Genomic DNA, 20,490 nt, shown 5'->3' on the forward strand with positions numbered 1-20,490 from the left:
CAATGCTTGATAAGAAATGTACTCATTATCTTGCTCATTTAATTGTAACCCCTCTGTACAGTATTTTCACAATTAAAAAAGAATATGTCTGTGAGACAGGGTCTTATTGGGTACTGCTATGGGCACCAGCTTAGTGCCCTTTGGAAGGGCTTTTGGTGCTCTGTGCAGCCTGCACCAGGCATCATTATTGGGCTGCAGATGAATAGTCCCCTCCTAGAGACAGTGTTAGGAAATGTTCTCTCCAAGCGTATGGTATGAACAGTGAGTATAAGCCCTGGTTATTGAAGCATCTGTGTTTAGAAGTGGGTTTGAGAGCTTGCCTCTAGTTTTGAATAAAAGCATGCCACCCTGTTATTATGTTGGGTTCAGAGTGTTCCCATCACAAGGAGAAGAAGCTGGTGGTATGAGTAGAAGATGAATAGGAAAAAGTACATGTGGAGAATGTCAGGAACACTGGAGTCTCATGGTCCCCCTTTACCTGCATGGTCATGGTATTGATTGTCTCCCTTTACCTGCATGGTCATGGTATTGATTTGTCTCCAAATTAAAGGGCCATTTGCTGAGCCGTGTGTGGCATTCCAAGGCATGATGCTCCTTTGGGACTTGCCCTGAGTCAGGTGTGTGGCAGCTCTGTCTTTGTCTGACATACATATGAATGGCTGCCTGTTGTGACATTTTGTAGTTGTCTCATAGCTGGGTTACAGTCTCAGGTGAAGTCCAGGCCAGAAGAGAGCATCAGGCCCCCAGCCCCTCACCCATAAGCAATCCTACTACAGGCCTGACCCTGGGATTGCAGTCTACAAGTTTCCTCACAGAAGTGAAGACTATTTTTGAAGTGGGGAATGGTAAAACAATCAGATTTTGCCTTGTTTTCAAGGTCTTTCATCCCTTCTTGCCACATGACCTTGTTTTCTGCCATTGGGCAGGAGCAGGAGGAGGAGAAGAACGGAAGAAAGGGGAAGTCAGAACATCTTTTCTCAGCAGCCCAAGTAACTTTGTCCACCTGCACACAGTGCTTCCCTACCCCCAGCACTGTCTGGCTGCTTTAGCTGTCTATCTACTATTCTAACATCCCTACCTATAACTTCTTTTTGCCAGTCCTGGAGCTTGAACTTGGGGCCTCGGCACCGTCCCTGTGCTTTTTTTGGTCAAGGCTGGAGCTCTACCACTCGAGCCACAGCGTCATATCCAGCTTTTTCTGAGTAGTTTATTAGAGGCAAGAGTCTCACAGACTTTCCTTTCTAGGCTGGCCTCAAACGGTGATCCTCACCTCTCAGCTTCCTGAGTAGCTAGGATTACAGGTGTCAGCCACCGGCACACAGCACTATGTCTATGACCCTTGTCACATCTCTTAACCCAGATCTTGGGCCTTGGCTTACTCCTACTTGGAACCATGTCATTCCCTAAGATCAGGGAAGGGAAGTTGGTAATTTCTTGACACTCAATTCAAAGTCTCAGAGGTGTTTTCTTTAGAAAACAAAGCAATCTCTGACAGAACTGGTACCTTGAAAATCATGGATTAACTAGGGTTTGGTTGATTAAATTGGTCTGCCCCACTTCACTGGCTTGAGGGCATTAGGTTCAGTTCTTCAACCCTTTCCAGTCTTAGTTCCTGACTACTGACAGAGGACAAATACTAGTTTCATCAAGGACTGTTACAACAGTTAACATTAGCATCAGCAATGCTTGAGTCCCTTCTGACCTCCAGGTGACTGACTGCCTCTTAAATTTCACCGCACCAGCAGCTACATATGTCATTGCTACTGTTGGTGGGTGGATATCTGCTTCTATGTGCCAAAAGCATGGCAAGCACACTTTCTAGCTCAGTGACCGTCTGGCAATGGCTGGGATCATGGCCATGCATCTTTCAAGAGGACTTTGGCCATTGTTTGGAAAAATTGTGTTCTATGCAAAAGGGAATTGAAAGCTGTCACTTGGTTAAGATCAGTTGTTCCTGCAATATTTTGTGTACATGATACAAATCCTCTGAACTAGGGAGCTGGGAAGGTGGCTCAGGTGACTGCTTGCTTTATATGCATGAGGCCCTGGGTTCAATTCTTCAGCACCACTTGAGCAGAAAAAGCCAGAAGTGGTTCTGTGGCTCAAGTGGTAGAGCACTAGCTTTTAGCTGAAGAATGAGGGACAGCGCCCAGGCCCAGAGTTCAGGCCCCATGACCAAAAAAAAAAAAAAAAAAAAAAAAAATCCTTTGAACTAGGACCTGTGAAACAGTATCCCTCCCAAAGTCACAGGTTGAAGTCTTGTCCTCCCTTATCTCAGAACTGTGACTGTATTTGGAGAAGAGGGGTTCAAAAAGGTAATTGATTGAGTTAAAACAATCCAGTGCGACGTGTTCTTAGAAGAGATAAAGGTATATAGGAGAGACCAGGGGAGCAGCCATGGAGAGAAGATAGCCACATACAAGTAAGGGAATAGTTCTCAGAAGAGGCAAACCTCCAGACTCTGAGGACATATATGTCTGCTGTTTAAGTGCCCAGTCTCTGACTCTTTGTGTTAGGACAGCCCAAGCAAACCAGCATGGTATTACTTATATTGTAGGAGTAAGGAAATAACTTTATACAGTGATGCTAAGTAAGCAGATATGCCATGGGCAACTTGGAGTTCTTTCAGACCCTGCTCTAAGCCATCCTGTGACCCAGTTAGCATCAGTTCACATCATTTTACATCATTTGTTTGGTGCAGAGAGCTCCATGTTTGGCAGGAAATGTGAGTTCCAGGTGGGCAGCAAGTACATCTGTCTATTCATCTCACTCTGTAAAGTCTCAGTTGCTGCCCGAGTTCACTGAAATTACCTTGTTTTTGAAAGTAGTAACAGTGTAATCACAATTCCAAAATGTCTTCAACAGTTCATTGTGATAGCCAATGTCTGTGTCTGTTCTGTTGGATTCTACCCCAGTGTCTTCATGTCTTGGTGAGTGTAAGACCTGCCTCTTAGGTAGTTTTTGGTGACTCACACATTTAACAAGTCCTATAAAATACTTCTAGTACTATTTCCTGACATCATCATTATCAAAATGGTACTCTGTCTGGTCATGGCTACATCAGCATGTTCTTTGCTGAGAGATTTTTCTGCCTATTTGACAAGCTTCAGACACTACTGCCTTCTGGACAAAAATTAAGAATCCCTATTCTTGTTGTTTTTCTCCCTCTCCCCCCGCCCCATGTTGTAAAGTTCATTTTGAACATATGTCTTGTGAGTATCACTGTTGCACTGGTTCACCCTTTGTCTCACCATTTTGTTGTTTTCCTTCCCTTACCCAATTCAGATAAACATATATACAATACACAGAGTACCAAAATCAAAAACAGTGACAACAGGGGATAAACCAAAGGGGGCAAAAGATGGAAGAAAAAATAATTTCACACAACAACAAAAACCTCTTGATTCCAAATGTAGGAGTTCATTTTGCTTAGCATTACCTTATAGAGGAGGGGGTAACAAAGTTTGTCAATAAAATGTACTCATTACATATAACTGTAACCCTTCTGTACATCACCTTGACAATTTTTTTTTTAAAAAAAGAATCCCCACTCCAAAATGCCATGGACCAGAAGTGTTTTAGATTTCAGGTATTTTTTTTCTTCATATTTTATAGTATTTTTTGTTTACATAAGATTTGTTTGGAGCTACAACTATAAGTTTGGCCAACAAATTGACTTACATACACATGACCTGGAGATTATTTTATACAATATTTGCTTAGGGGAAATGGCAATAATTTTTACTAATGCATCTATATTTTGGTAGGCCTGTCACACATGGTCAAATGTGAAAGTTCCCACTTACAATGTTATGTGAGTGCTCAAAAAGTTCTGGACTTTGGAGCAGTTTTGGATTTCAGATTATTGGACTGGGAGATGTTCAACCTGTACTGTATGCTGTTGGATTATAAAATTATCACAGTATTCTCATTGTATAGTTAAACTATCCTACATTTTGCAGTCATGTGAAAAAATGAGTTGTAAGTTCTGGCATATCCTATTTTCCTATAAAGGTAGATAGCCCTATGTAGAAATCTAAATTTGAACTTTATATCATATTCCTTTGTATTTTTGCCTTTCTCATACACTTGAGTCAAATGTGGTCTGAAATGAAACAGTAGGTGTCATTATCTTAAATGAATTGGAGTGTTCTCTTTAAGTCCTGTGGGAGTGGCCACTTTTTACCTGCTCCAGGCTCTGAGCCTGGACATGTCCTAGGGACAGTAGCCCCACTGGACAATGTGTTGCAGCTTTTAATGCATTGACCTCCTGCCTGCTCAGTAAAAAGCAGAAGTATTTCTTAGAGCCAATCTGTCCTTACTGCAGGTTACATAATAAAGTGAGGGCTGGGAATGTGGCTCAGTGGTAGAGTGCTTGCCTAGCATGTGTGAAGCCCTGGGTTAGATTCCTCAGTGCCACATAAACAGAAAAGGCCGGAAATGGTGCTGTGGCTCAAGTGGTAGAGTGCTAGCTTTGAGCAAAAGAAGCTCAGGGACAGTGCCCAGGCCCCAAGTCAAACTCCAGGACTGGCAAAAAATGAAAATAAAAACAGGAAAGGAAGCTAGAAGGAAGGTATGAGCCTAGTGCTAGTGGCTCACACTTGTAATCCTCGTTTTTTGAAAGGCAGAGATCCAGAGGATGGGTTGAAGCCAGCCTGAGCATTAAAGTCTGTGAGACTTACAACCAGCAAAAAGCTAGGCTGCAAACCTGGCTCAAGTTGTAGAGCAGCAGCCGAGCAAGCAACCCTGAGCAAGCCCCAGGCCTTGAGTTTAAAGAAACTATACCATTGTAGTCTTGCTTTTCCCTCTTTCTTGGCCAATACATGTGTTTGAACTCAGAGCCTCGGGCTGTTCTGCTTGCTTATTCAGCTGGCACTCTATGGTTTGAACCCACCCTCCAGTTCCAGCTTTGTCCTGGCTAATTGGACATAAGACTCAAGGTTTTATCTTCCTGGGCTAGCTCCAAATGCACATTCTCACATCTCAGCCTTCTGAGTAACTAGGATTATGGTGTGAGCTACTGGTACCTGCTGTCCCTGTACCACCCTAACTTAACCCAGTGACTAAAGGCTGAAGCAGAGCTGTCTGGTAAGTAGCTGTGTCTGGAAAAGCTAAGGAGTGAGGCCAGTGACCTCCTCCCCCACCACCCTGCAGGGCTGGTTCCCAGCTCTCTACCAACATGCTTTCCTGGAAATCTGTACATACTAGCAGGGTGAAAGCATTTTCACTTTTGGACTTTTCAAACTTTGTTTTCTTTTGTGCAGAATGTGTTTCATTCTCACGGAGCTAAAGAACCCTTCCTAATCTTGCCCACGATGCTTTCTGAGATTGTCTGTTTTATCCCTCTGAACCCCTTACATATCTACAAGCAGACCGTAGCCCATTCGGCTCATTTGATGACCCACTTGTGCGTTTTCAATCACAATGTTTATTAGCTCTTTTTTTTTTTCTAACTCATACACCATCTGTTGTGGAAAATTAGTCCCCTGTTTTGAAAGAAAAGGCAGAGACATGGAAGTTGGCAGGAAGAGCCAGCCTATGTCCAGGCAGGTAGGGTGGTGCACAGTCATCCTGGGAGAGGGGAGAAGAGAGGTACAGGGGCAGGGATGCAAATCCTGCTAAGACATGACCCCTCCAGAATTGGGCCAGATCTTTGAATTTGTTCAGTTCAATTTCCTGTTTAGAATGTTTAGATGATATTTCTCTGTGCTTTTTTCTGTGGCTTTCTAAAACTGCACCAGCCTTTCAGAAGCAAACTTATCTTTTCCTCTGCATCCTGTGTCCCAGGCCAGCTGGGGCCAAGGAGAATTTCACTTTAAGTTTTTAGTAACTTCACCACCCACCAACAGACACCCTGGTTTTCCCAATGGGCACTGCCATTTGTAACCATTCTACTGTCCCCTTGGTAACATATCCAGGCGCCCTGGTAGTGTGGAAGTTGGGTAGGTGCCCCACTAGTGCGTAGTGCCCACTGAGTCCCTGCCCTGTCTCCGCAGGCCTGGGCAAGACACGCAGGAAGCCGAGCGCACGGGACGCATCCCCAACGCCCAGCACGGATGCAGAGTACCCCGCCAATGGCAGCGGCGCCGACCGCATCTATGACCTCAACATCCCCGCCTTCGTCAAGTTCGCCTACGTGGCCGAGCGGGAGGACGAGTTATCCCTGGTGAAGGGCTCGCGCGTCACGGTCATGGAGAAGTGCAGCGATGGCTGGTGGCGTGGCAGCTTCAACGGGCAGATTGGCTGGTTTCCCTCCAACTACGTGCTGGAGGAGGTGGACGAGGCGGCGGCGGAGGCCCCGAGCTTCCTGAGCCTGCGCAGGGGCGGCGCCATGAGCAATGGCCAGGGCGCACGGGTGCTGCACGTGGTGCAGACCCTGTACCCCTTCAGCTCCGTCACGGAGGAGGAGCTCAACTTCGAGAAGGGGGAGACCATGGAGGTGATCGAGAAGCCCGAGAATGATCCCGAGTGGTGGAAATGCAAAAACTCCCGGGGCCAGGTGGGCCTTGTGCCCAAGAACTACGTGGTGGTCCTCAGTGATGGGCCAGCCCTGCACCCCGCGCACGCCCCGCAGATCAGCTACACGGGGCCCTCGTCTAGCGGGCGCTTCGCGGGCCGGGAGTGGTACTATGGCAACGTGACGCGCCACCAGGCCGAGTGCGCGCTCAACGAGCGGGGCGTCGAGGGCGACTTCCTCATTAGGGACAGCGAGTCCTCGGTAAGTGCCCGGCTTGCCCATGGCCTGGGGGGTGGGGGGGTCCTGGGAGGAAAGGAAATGTACCATGGTCTCCCCCTCTCCCAACCCACCCTTGTTTTATCCCTGGGTTCAATTTCCCACTGCCACCCACATCTGACATTTCATGAAAAATCTCCCCCCCCCCAATGAATAACTAACATTTAACTTTTATTATTCCACATTGTAATCTTTGCTGTATTTTATTAGTTGTGGATCCGTAACATGTCGGGGAAACAAAATATGTTATTTCCGGGATTCTGTATGTCCATGATTTCTAGTAGCCACTTGGGGGCTTGTTCATGCCCAGGATGGAGGAGGCATACAGTGAGGAAGTCAATTTTACAGTGTGACCTTGGGGTGCCCTTCATTCCTCTTCCAGGTCCTGTGAAGATACCTACCCTCAGTGGTTAGGTGAGTAGCATTTGGGATAAAGTCAGCAGGCAGCCTCCATAGAAGGGGGAAGAATCTAGAAAGGACTTTTTCACTCGTGAAAGTTGTATCTCTCTCTGAGGTACAACTCTTCTCTCTGACGGCCTTTACTCTAGAGACACTGCTTTCCGGTCCCATGCAGGGGTGATTTACTGTGCTCTGCCTGTCCCAACCACACAGAGGGTTCTCAGCAAGATGGCACCTGGTTTCTGATGCAGCTTTTTTGTGACTTGGTTTGCCTTTTTTTTTTTTAAATCATATAATCCTGAGGTCATTTCAGCTTCAGACCCCTCTACGGAGCTCATTTCTGAACAGCTTGTCAAAGCACTTACGAGCTGAATTGAAAAGAAAGCTATAGCCCTGGCTTGAGATGGGCTTTGGATGTGAAGTGAATCAAGGATGAGGCCACTTGTCTGGCGGGCAGCAGATCTTCCTCCAGCAGGCGGCTAATTGGAAGGTTGTATGGGTTGGGCTTGTCTGGAATGCCGAGGCAGCTTCACAACAAGGTAGCCTCTTGGTTTGGGCCTTACAGGTCTACTCAGCCAGTTTTGTAGACATCTCCCTAAATACTCCTTCTACATAGTTCATTCAGTGTGTTTGAAGTTTTACTGGTTCAGGTTCTTCCTTAAGATGTAAGCACATGCTCTAGATTATTGCCTTTTGAGTGGGACAGTATAATAAGCGCACTTTCCCCCACTCTGACTGATCAGAAAAGAATGCCCAGCCCCTGAGAGAGAGGGCCTACCTACTGTGGCCCATCCTCTGAAGCATAAGGAGCCTTGTGCTGATGGAAACTAGACCCCCTTTATGATGTCAGCAGCTTTGTGGGGTTCCCGTAGCACACTGAAAGCAAACTGCAGCTGAAACATGAACTCTGAGGTTTGCTTATCAAGCTGCCAGCTTATCGCAGCTGGCACGACATCACATAGAATTGTTCTATGGACAGAAGCTCTGTGAACTTCCTCACCATCACAGTAGTGAGAGACCTATTGGGAATGGAGCACAGGAGTGCTTTTTAACTCTGAAGAGCAGAAACTTGAGAGCAGTCCTTCAAAAGCCACTTTTAGTAGAAAGTGACCAATCCAGAGTACTTAGCTCAATTTAAAGTGTTAGCCTTTAAGAGATTTCTTAGAAGGTAGAATGGGAAGGGCAGAAAAGACATAGTGAGAGAAATTTGCTCCATTTGGTTTTTTTCATATTTGGGACTAGGGGAGAAAATTCCTTAGGTAGAGAGTCAGTGAGAAGAGTGGCATCCAGAATCCTGACCCAAGGGGTCTTGTTGCTTTCCTGTGAGACACATGGAGGTGGTTGGTGCTGTCTGAACTCTGGGGTCAAATCCTCTTAGAGGCAGGACCACCACTCATCTGTCTTACATTAGACTAGTGACTGTTTCATCAATAAAACAGTAATGGTTTGGGCCATTTTTATGGATATCATCCCAGATTTGTTTACACTCTGAATTGAGGAAACCAAGATAGGACACCCTAACTTCATGTCCAGACCTTAGTCCAGGTGCAGGGGACACAAAAGGCTTCATGAGGACAGGGACATCCATTGGCTCTGTATGCATAGTGGCCTCGCCTGGGGCTCGCGGCTGTGTTGCGCAGCTGATCCTCATGGACTGGTTGTGACATAGCTGTCCTCAGCTGTTGGTTGCAGGCCTATAGCAAGGGTATGCCAGGACCTATGGGGCTCCATAATCCAATCTGTTTTTAGTTCTCCTCTGCAGTGTGGCCCTGGAGGACAACTTGTCCATGGGTGACAAGCGGGCAAAGTCCTTGCTTACTCTTTTCCTACCTTGCTCCCAGGCCCCCATCTTTCTTTTCCTTTCCGTCCTGTTCATGTTAGCATTTATTAGATTTGAGCTTGGTTTTCACCACCATCCTTAAGCCACCGAGAGTCCTTAGGTTTGTAATCAGACATAATCACACAGCACAATATGTAGAGATAGAAAGGTTAACAAGGCACTTGGTCTTCGTATGGGGCTTAGAGGTGGATATCTTCTTTTTATTTTCTATTGCTTTCTTTCCATCATCTAGCCTGGGACTTCCCCTTGTTGCAGGATCCTGTCAGAAGCCTGACAGAATTTTTTTAATCTTTTTAAATAAACATAGCAGCTGGGGGGCAGGAGGAAACCTGTCTTCAAATAGGTATCATTTTAACATATATTCCAAGTGGCTGTAATATAAATGAGCTGGTATACAAACCCTCCCACCTCCCATCTTATCTGAGGGCACTGGAGTATATCAAGGCATAGTACTCTACCACTTGAGCCATGCCCAATGCTGCATTTTTGCTGGATAATTAGAAATGGAGCTTCATAGATTTTTCTGCCTGGCTAGAAATAGTAAACATTTCAATGCAAAATTTCAGCCAGGATTGTATACAAGCTCAAATTGGGTGCCAATGGCTCACACCTGTCATCCTAACTAATGAGATCTGGGGATTATGGTTTGAAGCCAGCCCAGGCAGATGTCTGCAAGACTCCATCTTCAATGTAATACCAAAAAAACTGGACTTGAGACATGGCTCAAGTGATAGAGTGCCAGCTGAGTATGCAAGAGTGTTGGCAAAAAAAGAGAAGAAAGTGGGAAAAGCGTATTCCTCCATTAAAAAGTAAAAGAGCTATCTGTGAACACTGGGAATTCTTTTTTGATGGAAGAAATGTACACTGCAGGAAAAGCACACTAAAACCTTGCCATATCCATGTATCTGGGATTATCAGAACTGTCTGTCCGAGTCACCAAGGGATGAAGATACAAGTAGACTTGTTATTTCCATTGCCATTTTTCCTTAGCAGCTAAAGGAACACAATTTGTTTCTTGTCCTCCATGTTTAATTTTCTGACCACCAGTGACCCACACCTCTGTAATGTAAAAAAATTCTGCTTATATCTCTATGCTCAGAAGTTCTTACATATCTGCCTATGTTGATTGATTGGAGACCCGGAAGCTATACTTGGAGCAAGCTGTGCAAGTTATCAGCATTTTATTTTCTCAGTTGCTCCATCTGTCGTCCTTGTATAGGGTGTTAAGAAGATGCTGAGTCAGTAGTTAGGTAGGTCTGAAAAGGTGCTGAGAGGCTAGGGTGACATAGGGTAGCATCAGCCAGAGGTCTGGGAGACATCTCTGAGCAAATGGTCCCTCCTGTGTATTATTATTTTCTTATTTTCTTGGCAGACAACACATTCATTTCAGGTAGAGATAAATTATCTTGCTAAGGACGATTTACTGTGCATATTGCCAACACACAAAGTCAGTGAGTACACATTCCTTTTGTATGTGTGTGAGTGTGTACAAGTCCTGGGGCTTGAACTCAGGTCCTGGTTTCTATTCCTGAGCTTTTTTGCTCAAGGCTAGCACTCTATCACTTGAGCCACACTTACAGCTTTTGGGGGTTAATTGGAGATAAGAGTCTCTAGGACTTTACTAACCCGGCTGGTTTCAAACCACGATGCTCAGATCTCAGCCTCCTGAGTAGCTAGGACTACAAGTGTAAGCCACCACATCCAGCTTCTTTTTCTTTTTAACTAGTAATATTACTTGATCAGGAAATAAAAGACTTATGAGTTCCTTACAATAATTGTACATTTTAATATTTCTGCTGGCTTCCACTGGCTTAAGCTGAGACCAAGAGATCACAGTTTAAAGCTGACCTGAACAGAAAGGTCCATTAGATTCCATCACCAACTAACCAGCAAAATGCTGAACTGAAGATATAGCTTACGGGGTAGAGTGCCAGTTGAACAAGCATGTCAAGCAAGCTTGAGCTCTTGAGGGCAAACTTTGAGGCTGGAAAATATGTGTGTGTGTTTGTGTGTGTGTATATATGTGTGTGTGTGTGTGTGTGTGTGTGTGTGTGTGTGTGTGTGTGTGTGTGTGTGTGTGTGTGTGTGTGTGTGTGTGTGTGTGTGTGTGTATATGAGTGTATGTAAATATTTGTATGGATATTTGTGTGTAAATGTTAATGTGATACACATACACGCATACACACACACACACATATAATAGAAAACACCTGTAACCACAGTTTTCTCAGACCTTCTCTCAAGGTAGAACATCCTAGAAGAACATCCTCCCACTGGGTTGGACCCCTAGCCCTTATCATGTGTTCTTGACGGTTTTATACATTTTTACAGCAGTTATTATTAAAATTAGAACTCTACCCTGAAGTTTAATTTTACACAAAGCTATTAGCATTTGTTAACTAGCATTCATCTCCTAAAATGTTTTGCTGTCAACAGTTTTTACTCTTTTGAGTTTAAAAATAAAGCTGTAGTTAACCATGTGTTTCTGCTAGAGTAGTAGGAAAGAGCTCTTTGTCAAAGTTCACACTCCTCCAGGTCAGGAGCAATGGAATGAGTGAATGCCTTCACGGATTACTGACCAGCTCTCCTCCCATCGCTTGCCCTCTTTCCTCCTGACTGCATTAGTATTAAGAAAAGGCAGGCTACCATGAATAGTGCCTATGTGCATCTGTCTTGTTTCAAAGATAAGTTACTTTTAATTGCCAGGCTTTTTGCCCAGTACCAAATGGAACTTTTAAGCCTGGATTTTTATAATATTTCTTACTTTAATCCTATTTAATTCTTGATCCTAGAAAGCTCTAGAAGACAGTCTAGTATGGACTCTTTCCTAGAATTCAGGGCTTGCTTTGTTTGTTTTTTGTTGGTTGTGGGGCCTGAACTCTGGAGCTGGGCACTGCCCTTCAGCTCTTCAGCTCAAGGCTAGCACTCTACCACTTGGTCCACAGTGCCACTTCTGTCTTTTTCTGCTTATGTGGTGGTGAGGAATCGAACCCAGGCCTCAGGCTTGCAAGGCAAGCACTCTACCACTGAGCCACCTTCCCAGCCCTAGAATTCAGTTTTCATCACCTGACTCCCTTCTCCTGATTCTCAGGTGAGCCAGAGCTCTTGGAGAGAGACCTTGCCTTGCCATCCCTGCTTGCTAGGCAAGTACTCTTGTCACCTGAATCGTGCCCCTCAGCCCTTCTTTTTTGCTTTGGCTATTGTGTTTCATGGATGGCCTTGGAACCATGTTCCATATTGCTGGGATAACTATACCCAGCCATCAGTTGAGAAACATTCACTAACTTTTCTGCCCAAGTAGCCTCAAACTGCAATCCTCCCAAGTAGCTAAGACTATAGGCATGAGTCACTGACACTAACTTCTTTTATCACTTAGGTATCAAAGCAAATATGGGGCTGATAAGTGGATAACACCAACATAAACATAAACCTTCTGGAGATTTTGTTCTGTTTTGGCTTCTTGGCTGTGGCTACAGAAAACATGAATATGTTTGTCTACCCCCATAGAACATAACAGAGTCACACCTTATTTTATGAAGAGGTATATGACCATCACTCAGTTTTAATAAGCAATAAGGAGAAATCAAATGGCCTCAGGTTTCTTTGAGCAGTAATTTTTTTCTTCAGCAAAGCATGCGTGCAGATGCAGTGGATGTTCTGGAGCTGCAGGCCTCCCTGGCCCTTCTGGGGTGCTTCCTGTTTGAGTGGGTAGTGTGTTATCAGATGGTTCCGCTACTACCCAGACCACCACCACTGCCAGCCTGTACATCACACTCAACGTGGGAGAGCCCTGCGTTTCGTGGCCCTGGGTGACAGACACCACCCCCACCCCCAGCAGAGAGATCCAGAGTGCCCTTTGAAAAGTGCTTTGCTACTTGCCAAAGAAATACCACAGGAAACATTTCTGTTTTGATCTTGAGATACATGGTAGGAAGGTGGTTGCCCCACAGAGATGGCTTCTACATTTCTTGTTCCCAGCTCCAGAGGTGCAGTATGGTCCTTGTTGGTGGAGAAAAGCTGTGATTTCTAGTGGAATGCACCCACACCGCAGCCAGATTGCCTCAGTGCTCACTAAGTTAGGGATCCTTGCTGCCCAAGAACATTCCTCTAACTCTGCTCCCTAGTCCACCACTGCTGTGTGCTTCCATCCCCTCCAGCCATAGACTACACTGATGAGCCCTATCAGAGGCTTCTGTGGCAGGAAGAACACAGCTTCCTCCCCCAGTATGCCATTTGGGTTTGTTTCCTGAAATTCTATCAGAATTTCAGAAACCTTTATAGATTAGTACTTAACATTTACAAAATTGTTATCAAGATATATTTTATATAAAATAAACCATCTTTGCTTTTTTTTACAATTTTCTTTTTGTTCTCCTTGTGTTTAAGTGGTACCTTGCTGCTTTTCTTTAGTCCAGGCTGGCTTGCAGTCTTCTTATTTGTGCTTCTCATGTAGCTGGGATGACAGGCATTTGCCACTTTACCAGCTTTATATTGGTTAAAATGGGAGTCTCTCTGTAGCCCTAACTACTCAGATCTGAGGCTGAGATCTGACGATGACAGTTTTGGAGCCAACCTGGACAGCCATGAAACTCTTCTCTCCAATTAATCACTAAAAAAAAAATCTAGAAGTGGAGCTGGGACTCAAGTGGGAAAGCTTTAGCAAAAAGATCCTGAGTTTAAGCCCTAGGACCATACAAGAAAAAAAAAAAAAAAAGAAGTATCTTGCCTCCAGTCCTAGCTACTCAGAAGGCCAAGATCTGAGACTCATAGTTTGAAACCAGCCCAAGCAGAAAGTCCATGGAGGATCTTATTGCCAGTTATCCAACAAAAAGCCAGAAGTGGAACTATGGCTTGAGTGGCAGATCACCAGTGAACAAACTACCAGTTCTCTTCCTGCAGCCTGTTGAACTTCAATCTCCCACGCGACGCGCGCGCATGTATGTGTGTGTGTGTGTGTGTGTGTGTGTGTACACTGTGATTCTGTTGCTCAAATTTGAGAATCACTGAGTTGTGGTGTATACACTTGGTTTACCCTTTCATTATTACATTGTATTTACATGTACAGTAAAATTCTATTCTAAATTGCTGTCATTTGGTTACAATCAGATTGATATTGAAAAGACAAAGTTACAAGGACATTATTCAGAGTCTTTGAACTGAACTGTGCACCTTTAACTTAAAAAATAATACTAGAAAGGAATGAGAAGGGATAAATGAAGAATATATCCTAACTTGGAAAAGAATAAGAAAGGTGACATGTGTTTATGGGACTGCCAGGATTGTTGTCTAGTTAATGATTAATTTTGCTTTATTAAGATACTCCTGTTTATTTCATACTAATGAATATTTGATCATTTCATATGTGGATTGCCTTTAGGACTATGGAATATATACTTCAGAGATAAGTTTATAGAATGAATAGTAGAAAAAAAGTGGCCCAAATTGGGAATTCCTAACTTATTGCATTTATCCAGCACCATATACTTTGAGCCCTGATACCAGTGGGGAATTAAATCAGGCCCTTGGATTTAAAGGGGATTATATTCAAATTGGAGACTTAAAACTTCAGCAAAGCTGTGATCACATGGGCCCCCAAAGAGGCTGATTTTCTACCAACCCATTAAATATCTTCAGATTCTACCTGGAAAATGCCTTCCTAAAAAAAAGGATCAGTGAATTAATTGTTAATTCTTTGGATCTGCTGATTTAAAAACTGCAACTAGAATAGCAGACTTAATTCCTTACGAGGAGTAGTCAGAAAAGGAAGTGACAGTAACGTGGTCTAGCATAAGAGATTATGAACAAATCAGCCCAGTGGTTAGCAAAACTAGATTGGGAGAAGAAAGGAATAAGAACACTTGAACAGTGTGGAGGAAGCCAAAGAGGGAATTGAAGAGGGAAGGATATTTTATTTTATTTTTTTAATTTAATTTAATTTTATTTGTGAACATACTGTACAGAGGAGTTACAATTACGTGGGCAGGATAATGCGTACATTTCTTACCAAGCATTGCAGCCTCCTCCTTTGTTTACCCTTCACGTCCCTTCCCAGCCTCCCCACTCCCCCCAATCCCAATCCGGGAAGGATATTTTAAAATGGAGGAGGATGTGGGAAGGGTAGGGGGAAGGAAGGGAAGGAGAAAAAAAAAGGAGCCTAGTTAGGTCTTAGTCCAGCTATAGATCTAATGAGTGTGACATTATGGGTGACATAGAAAGATGTTCTCATATTCTTCAGTGTCCTGCTCTTGGAAGGTAGAGCTTGATCCTCTCTCCTAATGGGTAGAATGTGGCAAAAGTGGTGGGTAACTTACACAGCATTATGGGCCTCAAGCTGCTCCCTCTCCAATCACTCAACCTGAGACAAGCCAGTCAGCATGTTGTACAGCACACACGGACCTCACGTGGTTCTGGTGAGCATCCCATGACTGCAGCCTCCACCAGTGTCCTCATTGCACATTTCCAAAATATGTTGTCCCCAAGCAAGTTTTTATGCTGCCAGGACCCTGCTGCTCATGGAAGGGGTGTTTATGGTATGGCCACAAGGAGAAAAGTTTATACCATGAAACTGTAATGAAAAGCATAAACATAAAAACTGTGTAATCAAAATCATAAATGAATTTGGTGTTTTAGACCCACAAAATGGCTAAATGTTCAAAAGTTCAAAACATCCCAAATCTAAAACACATCTGGTCCCAAGCAGATGTTGGATATGGGACATAGCCACCACCTATAATAGGTAAAGGAGTATACTAGTACAGATTGCTCATTTTGAGATTGCTTATGAAAAGTCTACTTGGTCAGAGTTAAGAATACTCCCAAACTTTCCACAGTTCTGCTCAGCATATGTTGGTTCTATGCCCTTAATTTTAAAGTTTCTGCTCATGAGTCTGTGGAATTAAAAAATTATCTTAGCTTCTGCATAGTTTTACTACTGTGGCATGTGTGTGTGTGTGCACACACACGCACGCATGCAGGCACACAAACTCAAGATGGTCAATTAAGAAACTCAAAAGCAAATTTCTGTACTCAAAATTATCAGCTGATCATTGGACTTAATTAACATCAGGTATAGCATACATTTACTACTTATTGCTCCTCACCTTCCCTGACAATGAGGCTGCTTTGTCTGTGTGCTGATTAGAGTATCAAATTAGCACAGTAAGCAAAGCTGCGATCACCTCCATTATTTTTTTCTCTTGGTTGTATTGGGCCTTGTGCTTGCTAGACACGTGACCTACCACATGATGCATGCTCTCAATTATTTTTGCTGTATTTTTAAGATAGGGTCTGCCATTTTTGCCTGGAGCTGGCTGGCCTCAGATATGTGATCCTTCATGCTTCCTGCACAGCTAGAAGGTCATTCACTACCATGCCTGTCCTCTATCTTTTAAAGACTCTGCTTCTAGCATAGAAATGAATATTATTAACAACAAGGAGCCTGATCCCTGAAGCCAGGGAGAAAGAAGGTTGGGTATTTTGGGTTGTGACTTGGACACAGTTGTACAGTTGGCCTTGGTGAGTCTCCTGAGTCGCTAGGATTGGTGACTGTTGTTCACAGTGACCATGGTGTGGATATTCAGGCCTTGATATTTGGTGGTGAACCTGCTGAGAAGTAACTGCTTCATTTGCAGTGTGTTTTACTTTCAAAACTACATGAATGACAACTAACTTGAAAGAGCCCACTTGTATCCATCTTGTAGTTTGATCTTACCAAAAGAGAGATAGGTTCAGAATTGTGCAGCCCCTCAATCACTTAAGAGTGTGGTTTGGGGCTGTTCAGGGGACAATGGCCCTTGGTGGAATCCTTAGTTTTCCTTCAGTTTAGGTTACTCATAGTCAACCACAGTCTAAACATATTCAATGGAAAACTGCAGAAATAAACAGTCCTAAATCCTAAATCACAAACTGCTCTGTATCGCATGGTGAAATCTTACACTATCCCACTCTGTGTCCTGCTGGATATGAGTCACCCTTTGTCCAGTGTCTCTGTACAGTATATACTATCCACACAATAACCACCATCTTGATTAGTAGATCATCAGATTTGAATTTGAGTGTCAAATTCACAAAACCTTTATTTAATAATGCACCTACAGCAAAAGAGTTGGGAGGTAACAGGTCTGCCAAACAGAACCTGTAAACTGCCACTTTCTATTTCTAATACAAGTCAAGAAGAGATGGAACATGTAGCTGCTGCTCCTTTCATGCAAACCACTTTGAATTGTTCCTAATTTATCAAAAGTAGTTTGGGAAGTGACAGTTTCGAGTTTCTTCAATATCCAGGTGAGGGCGGTTATTCGACTTTGTACTTGTCAAAAGATCAAAATGTACTTAGTTAGGACACTTAGAGCACAGGAATCTCGACCTGCCTTGGGCCTCCTTGGCATTCTGGGTAATAACTGACAGTGGAGCTGTGCTAGGTGGTGGTCTGGTTCCATGCCGCAGAGCTAGGCTGCTGACCCCAACAGAGTTAAGGCACTGTTTGTCACTCTCTTGCCGGTGCTGGTTCTCACTCCCCTCTGCTTCCTCCCCAGCCCAGCGACTTCTCCGTGTCTCTCAAAGCATCAGGGAAGAACAAGCATTTCAAGGTGCAGCTCGTGGACAATGTCTACTGCATTGGGCAGCGGCGATTCCACAGCATGGACGAGCTGGTGGAGCACTATAAGAAGGCACCCATCTTCACCAGCGAGCATGGGGAGAAGCTCTACCTCGTCAGAGCCCTGCAGTGACAGTGGTGCAGTGACCTTGCCATGCCACACCAGCTCCGGGCCTCACCAGAGCCGCTGCCCACCTGGCTCTGCCACCCACTGAGGGTCTGCAGCATCCAGGGTCCAGCCTGGATCAGCCTCACAGCCTGATCTTTCTATTCAGCTCGGTTTGTTTCACATCTGCCACCCCAGGCCCTTATAGCCTCGTGCACGCCCACTAAGAGTGGCAGGTAGAGGGGCAGGTGAGCCTGTTCACTTTCTTTTTAGTTGGAAACAACAATTGGTCAGTGATCCTCTCAAATTGCTCGTGTCGTAGAATCCCCAGTAAAAGGCCAGAGGTGCAGTTGGAAACGTGAGGCCATACTTAGCTTAGCAATGGAGTGAACCTCAACCCCTCAGAAAGCCCATCAGAGGGCTGAGGCTCCCCTGTGTCCACACAACAGGTTCCGGCTGGCCAGCAGCCCCCAGGACCAGGCCTGTGCCCCCAGTTGGTTCCAGACCCTACCGGGAATTGGTGCATTTGCAGAGCAATATTGGAACCACAGGGAGATGGCAGTAAGGAGACTGTCCAGTGCCTTTGAGGCTGTGATTGCAATAATGAAGACTTTCATGGGAGTGCAACAGAGAGCCCTGATGCAGAGAGACAGATGTTTTGGTGATTTCGACCATGTGCCATCCATATAGTGCTTTTTTCCTCTTGCCCTTTGGCTTGTTTGAATTTCACAATTATGTATTTAATTCTCAAAGTAATAGGTATCTGTAGCCTTTTGTTGACACTAATAACAGATGATTAAGGAAAACAGCTGATCTTTGGGGAAAGGGAGCTACCAATACTTTATATACCTACACTATATATATATATATAATATATGTATATTATATATATATTATTTGCTTTACAGGGAAATTTTTCAGGGTTTACAAAAGAATATGTGATTGGTAGTAAGAGACACAGAATGTTTATGAAAATACTGCATTTTCTTTTTTCTTTACATTTGAACTTCTTTATAGTTTGAATATAGAGTCTTGAGATGGCACATTCCTACAATTGAAAAAGGGGGGTCTTGAGATCCTCTAAACTTGCATACTCAAGATTTTTGGATATTGTAATAAAAAAAGTATTATGACAACTATGTGTGTGTCTCTGTATGTGTGTGTATGTGTGTGTAAGAAACCTCACTGGTGACTGGCTATGGGTAAGAGTGGCTTCTGTAATCTCTGAACATTGACCTGAGCACCATAATTTTACAGGTACTTGGAACATAGGGGGGGTTTTTTGTTTGTTTGTTTTTGTATGTGTGTGTGTTAGCCAGGCTTGGTGATACCTGCCTGTAATCACAATACTTATTTACAGTTGTCACTGTGCATCAACCTCCCCTGGGATACCCGGGGGATTGCTATGTGTGATATAACTAAGCCCTTCACAAGTCACATACAGCCAACTGCTATTCAAAGTGTTTTGGCGTTACAGGGGTTCCCACTGAATCAACAAACCATTTATAGTGCCGACACAACTTGAGTTTAGGCTTCTATGTGCTAAGTTGTTGGTAATTTTTTCCTCCTTGGATAAGGTATGAACTCAGGGTTTCACACGTTTTCTTAGTTGGTGCTCTGCCACTTGAGCCACAGTTCATGCCCTGCTTTTTGCTGATTAGAGATGTATCTCACAACTTTTCTCCCCTGGGCTGCCTTTTAACTGAGATCCTCTGCATCTCAGCCTCAGGAGTAGCTAAAATTACAGGCATGAGCTACCAGCATCCAGCACATAATCTACTATTCAACTATGTCTTGTAAGGTGAATTATCCCAGAAGCCATATTTTGGAAAATGGAATATTGGAGTCTTTATTACACAGCAGGTTGCAGGCAGCCAGTTGTTACAAAGGCCTGCAGCCCCCAAATATACATAACGCAGCTAAGAAACAGGCCAGAGAGGGAAGAAAGAACAAAACCATACCAACAAACCAATCCAGCTCTGATGGACAGTTGAATTGGGATGCGGTGATGACCAGAGACAAGCCAGAAGACAGCATACAGGACATGATCACAGACACGTGGCATGGCATAATGGGGTCTGTACTGGTCTGGGCCTAAGTAGGGCCAGCGCAGGGAACAGGTCCACAGGAAATTCCCAATCCCAGGCACTGGACTGACAGATTCAGTAACCTATCAGCCAAGTGCCTGCCCCTGCCTCCAGGGATCTGGGCACGCCCATCACCTGGGAGGCCAAGGCGTTTCCTTCCCCAACATGAAGACCCTATCATCCACCATGTGGCCAATATGGTGCCAACCAGACCTGACCTCCTTACTTCAGTCTCTGCTTTTCAATGTAAAAATGCCAAAAAATTTAAGCCCAGAGTTCAAAACTGATTTATGGGATAGTTGGAAAACATTATAAGGTAGTCATGTGTCACTTAATGAAAGTTACACACTTCAAGAATTGTCAGATAGTTTAACTGTGTGAACATCATAGTGTATGTCCACAAGCAACTGGATGGTATGAACTTACACAACCATGCTTGAATTTCTATCCATATTTTATATGGATATTACATGAGATATATATATATAATAGTATGCATATGTATGTTGTATAATTATACAATATACACTATATAATTATACCTTATGCATACTATATATTATATACATTTTATATGTGTCAAAATATAATGTCATGACATTTAAAAATAAACATGTTAGTCTTTCCCCTAGATTTATTTCCTGTCAGTATGCTGTAATGTAATGTAACTCGTCTGGGTCTGTCTGTCTTACCTGCAATGCAGGTTACCAGTGACAGAAACAGGCCACT

General features: G+C 44.0%; 1 protein-coding gene across 5 annotated transcripts in view; it reads left to right on the top strand.

Annotated features, from left to right (window-relative positions):
• The window catches only part of Nck2 (NCK adaptor protein 2), a 153,691-nt gene extending 134,880 nt beyond the window's left edge, over positions 1–18,811 (top strand). For all 5 annotated transcript variants that reach the window (XM_069988628.1, XM_069988626.1, XM_069988624.1 and 2 more), the window contains 2 exons: positions 5,997–6,718; positions 17,507–18,811. In XM_069988628.1, coding sequence (XP_069844729.1) covers positions 5,997–6,718; positions 17,507–17,701 — 917 coding nt within the window. In that variant the 3' untranslated portion in view covers positions 17,702–18,811. The remainder of the gene's footprint in view (positions 1–5,996; positions 6,719–17,506) is intronic.
• Positions 18,812–20,490: the final 1,679 nt, after the last annotated feature.

Source organism: Dipodomys merriami, unplaced genomic scaffold (genome assembly GCF_024711535.1).
Source record: "Dipodomys merriami isolate MVZ:Mamm:240054 unplaced genomic scaffold, mDipMer1.0.p SCAF_36, whole genome shotgun sequence".
NCBI lineage: Eukaryota > Metazoa > Chordata > Mammalia > Rodentia > Heteromyidae > Dipodomys > Dipodomys merriami.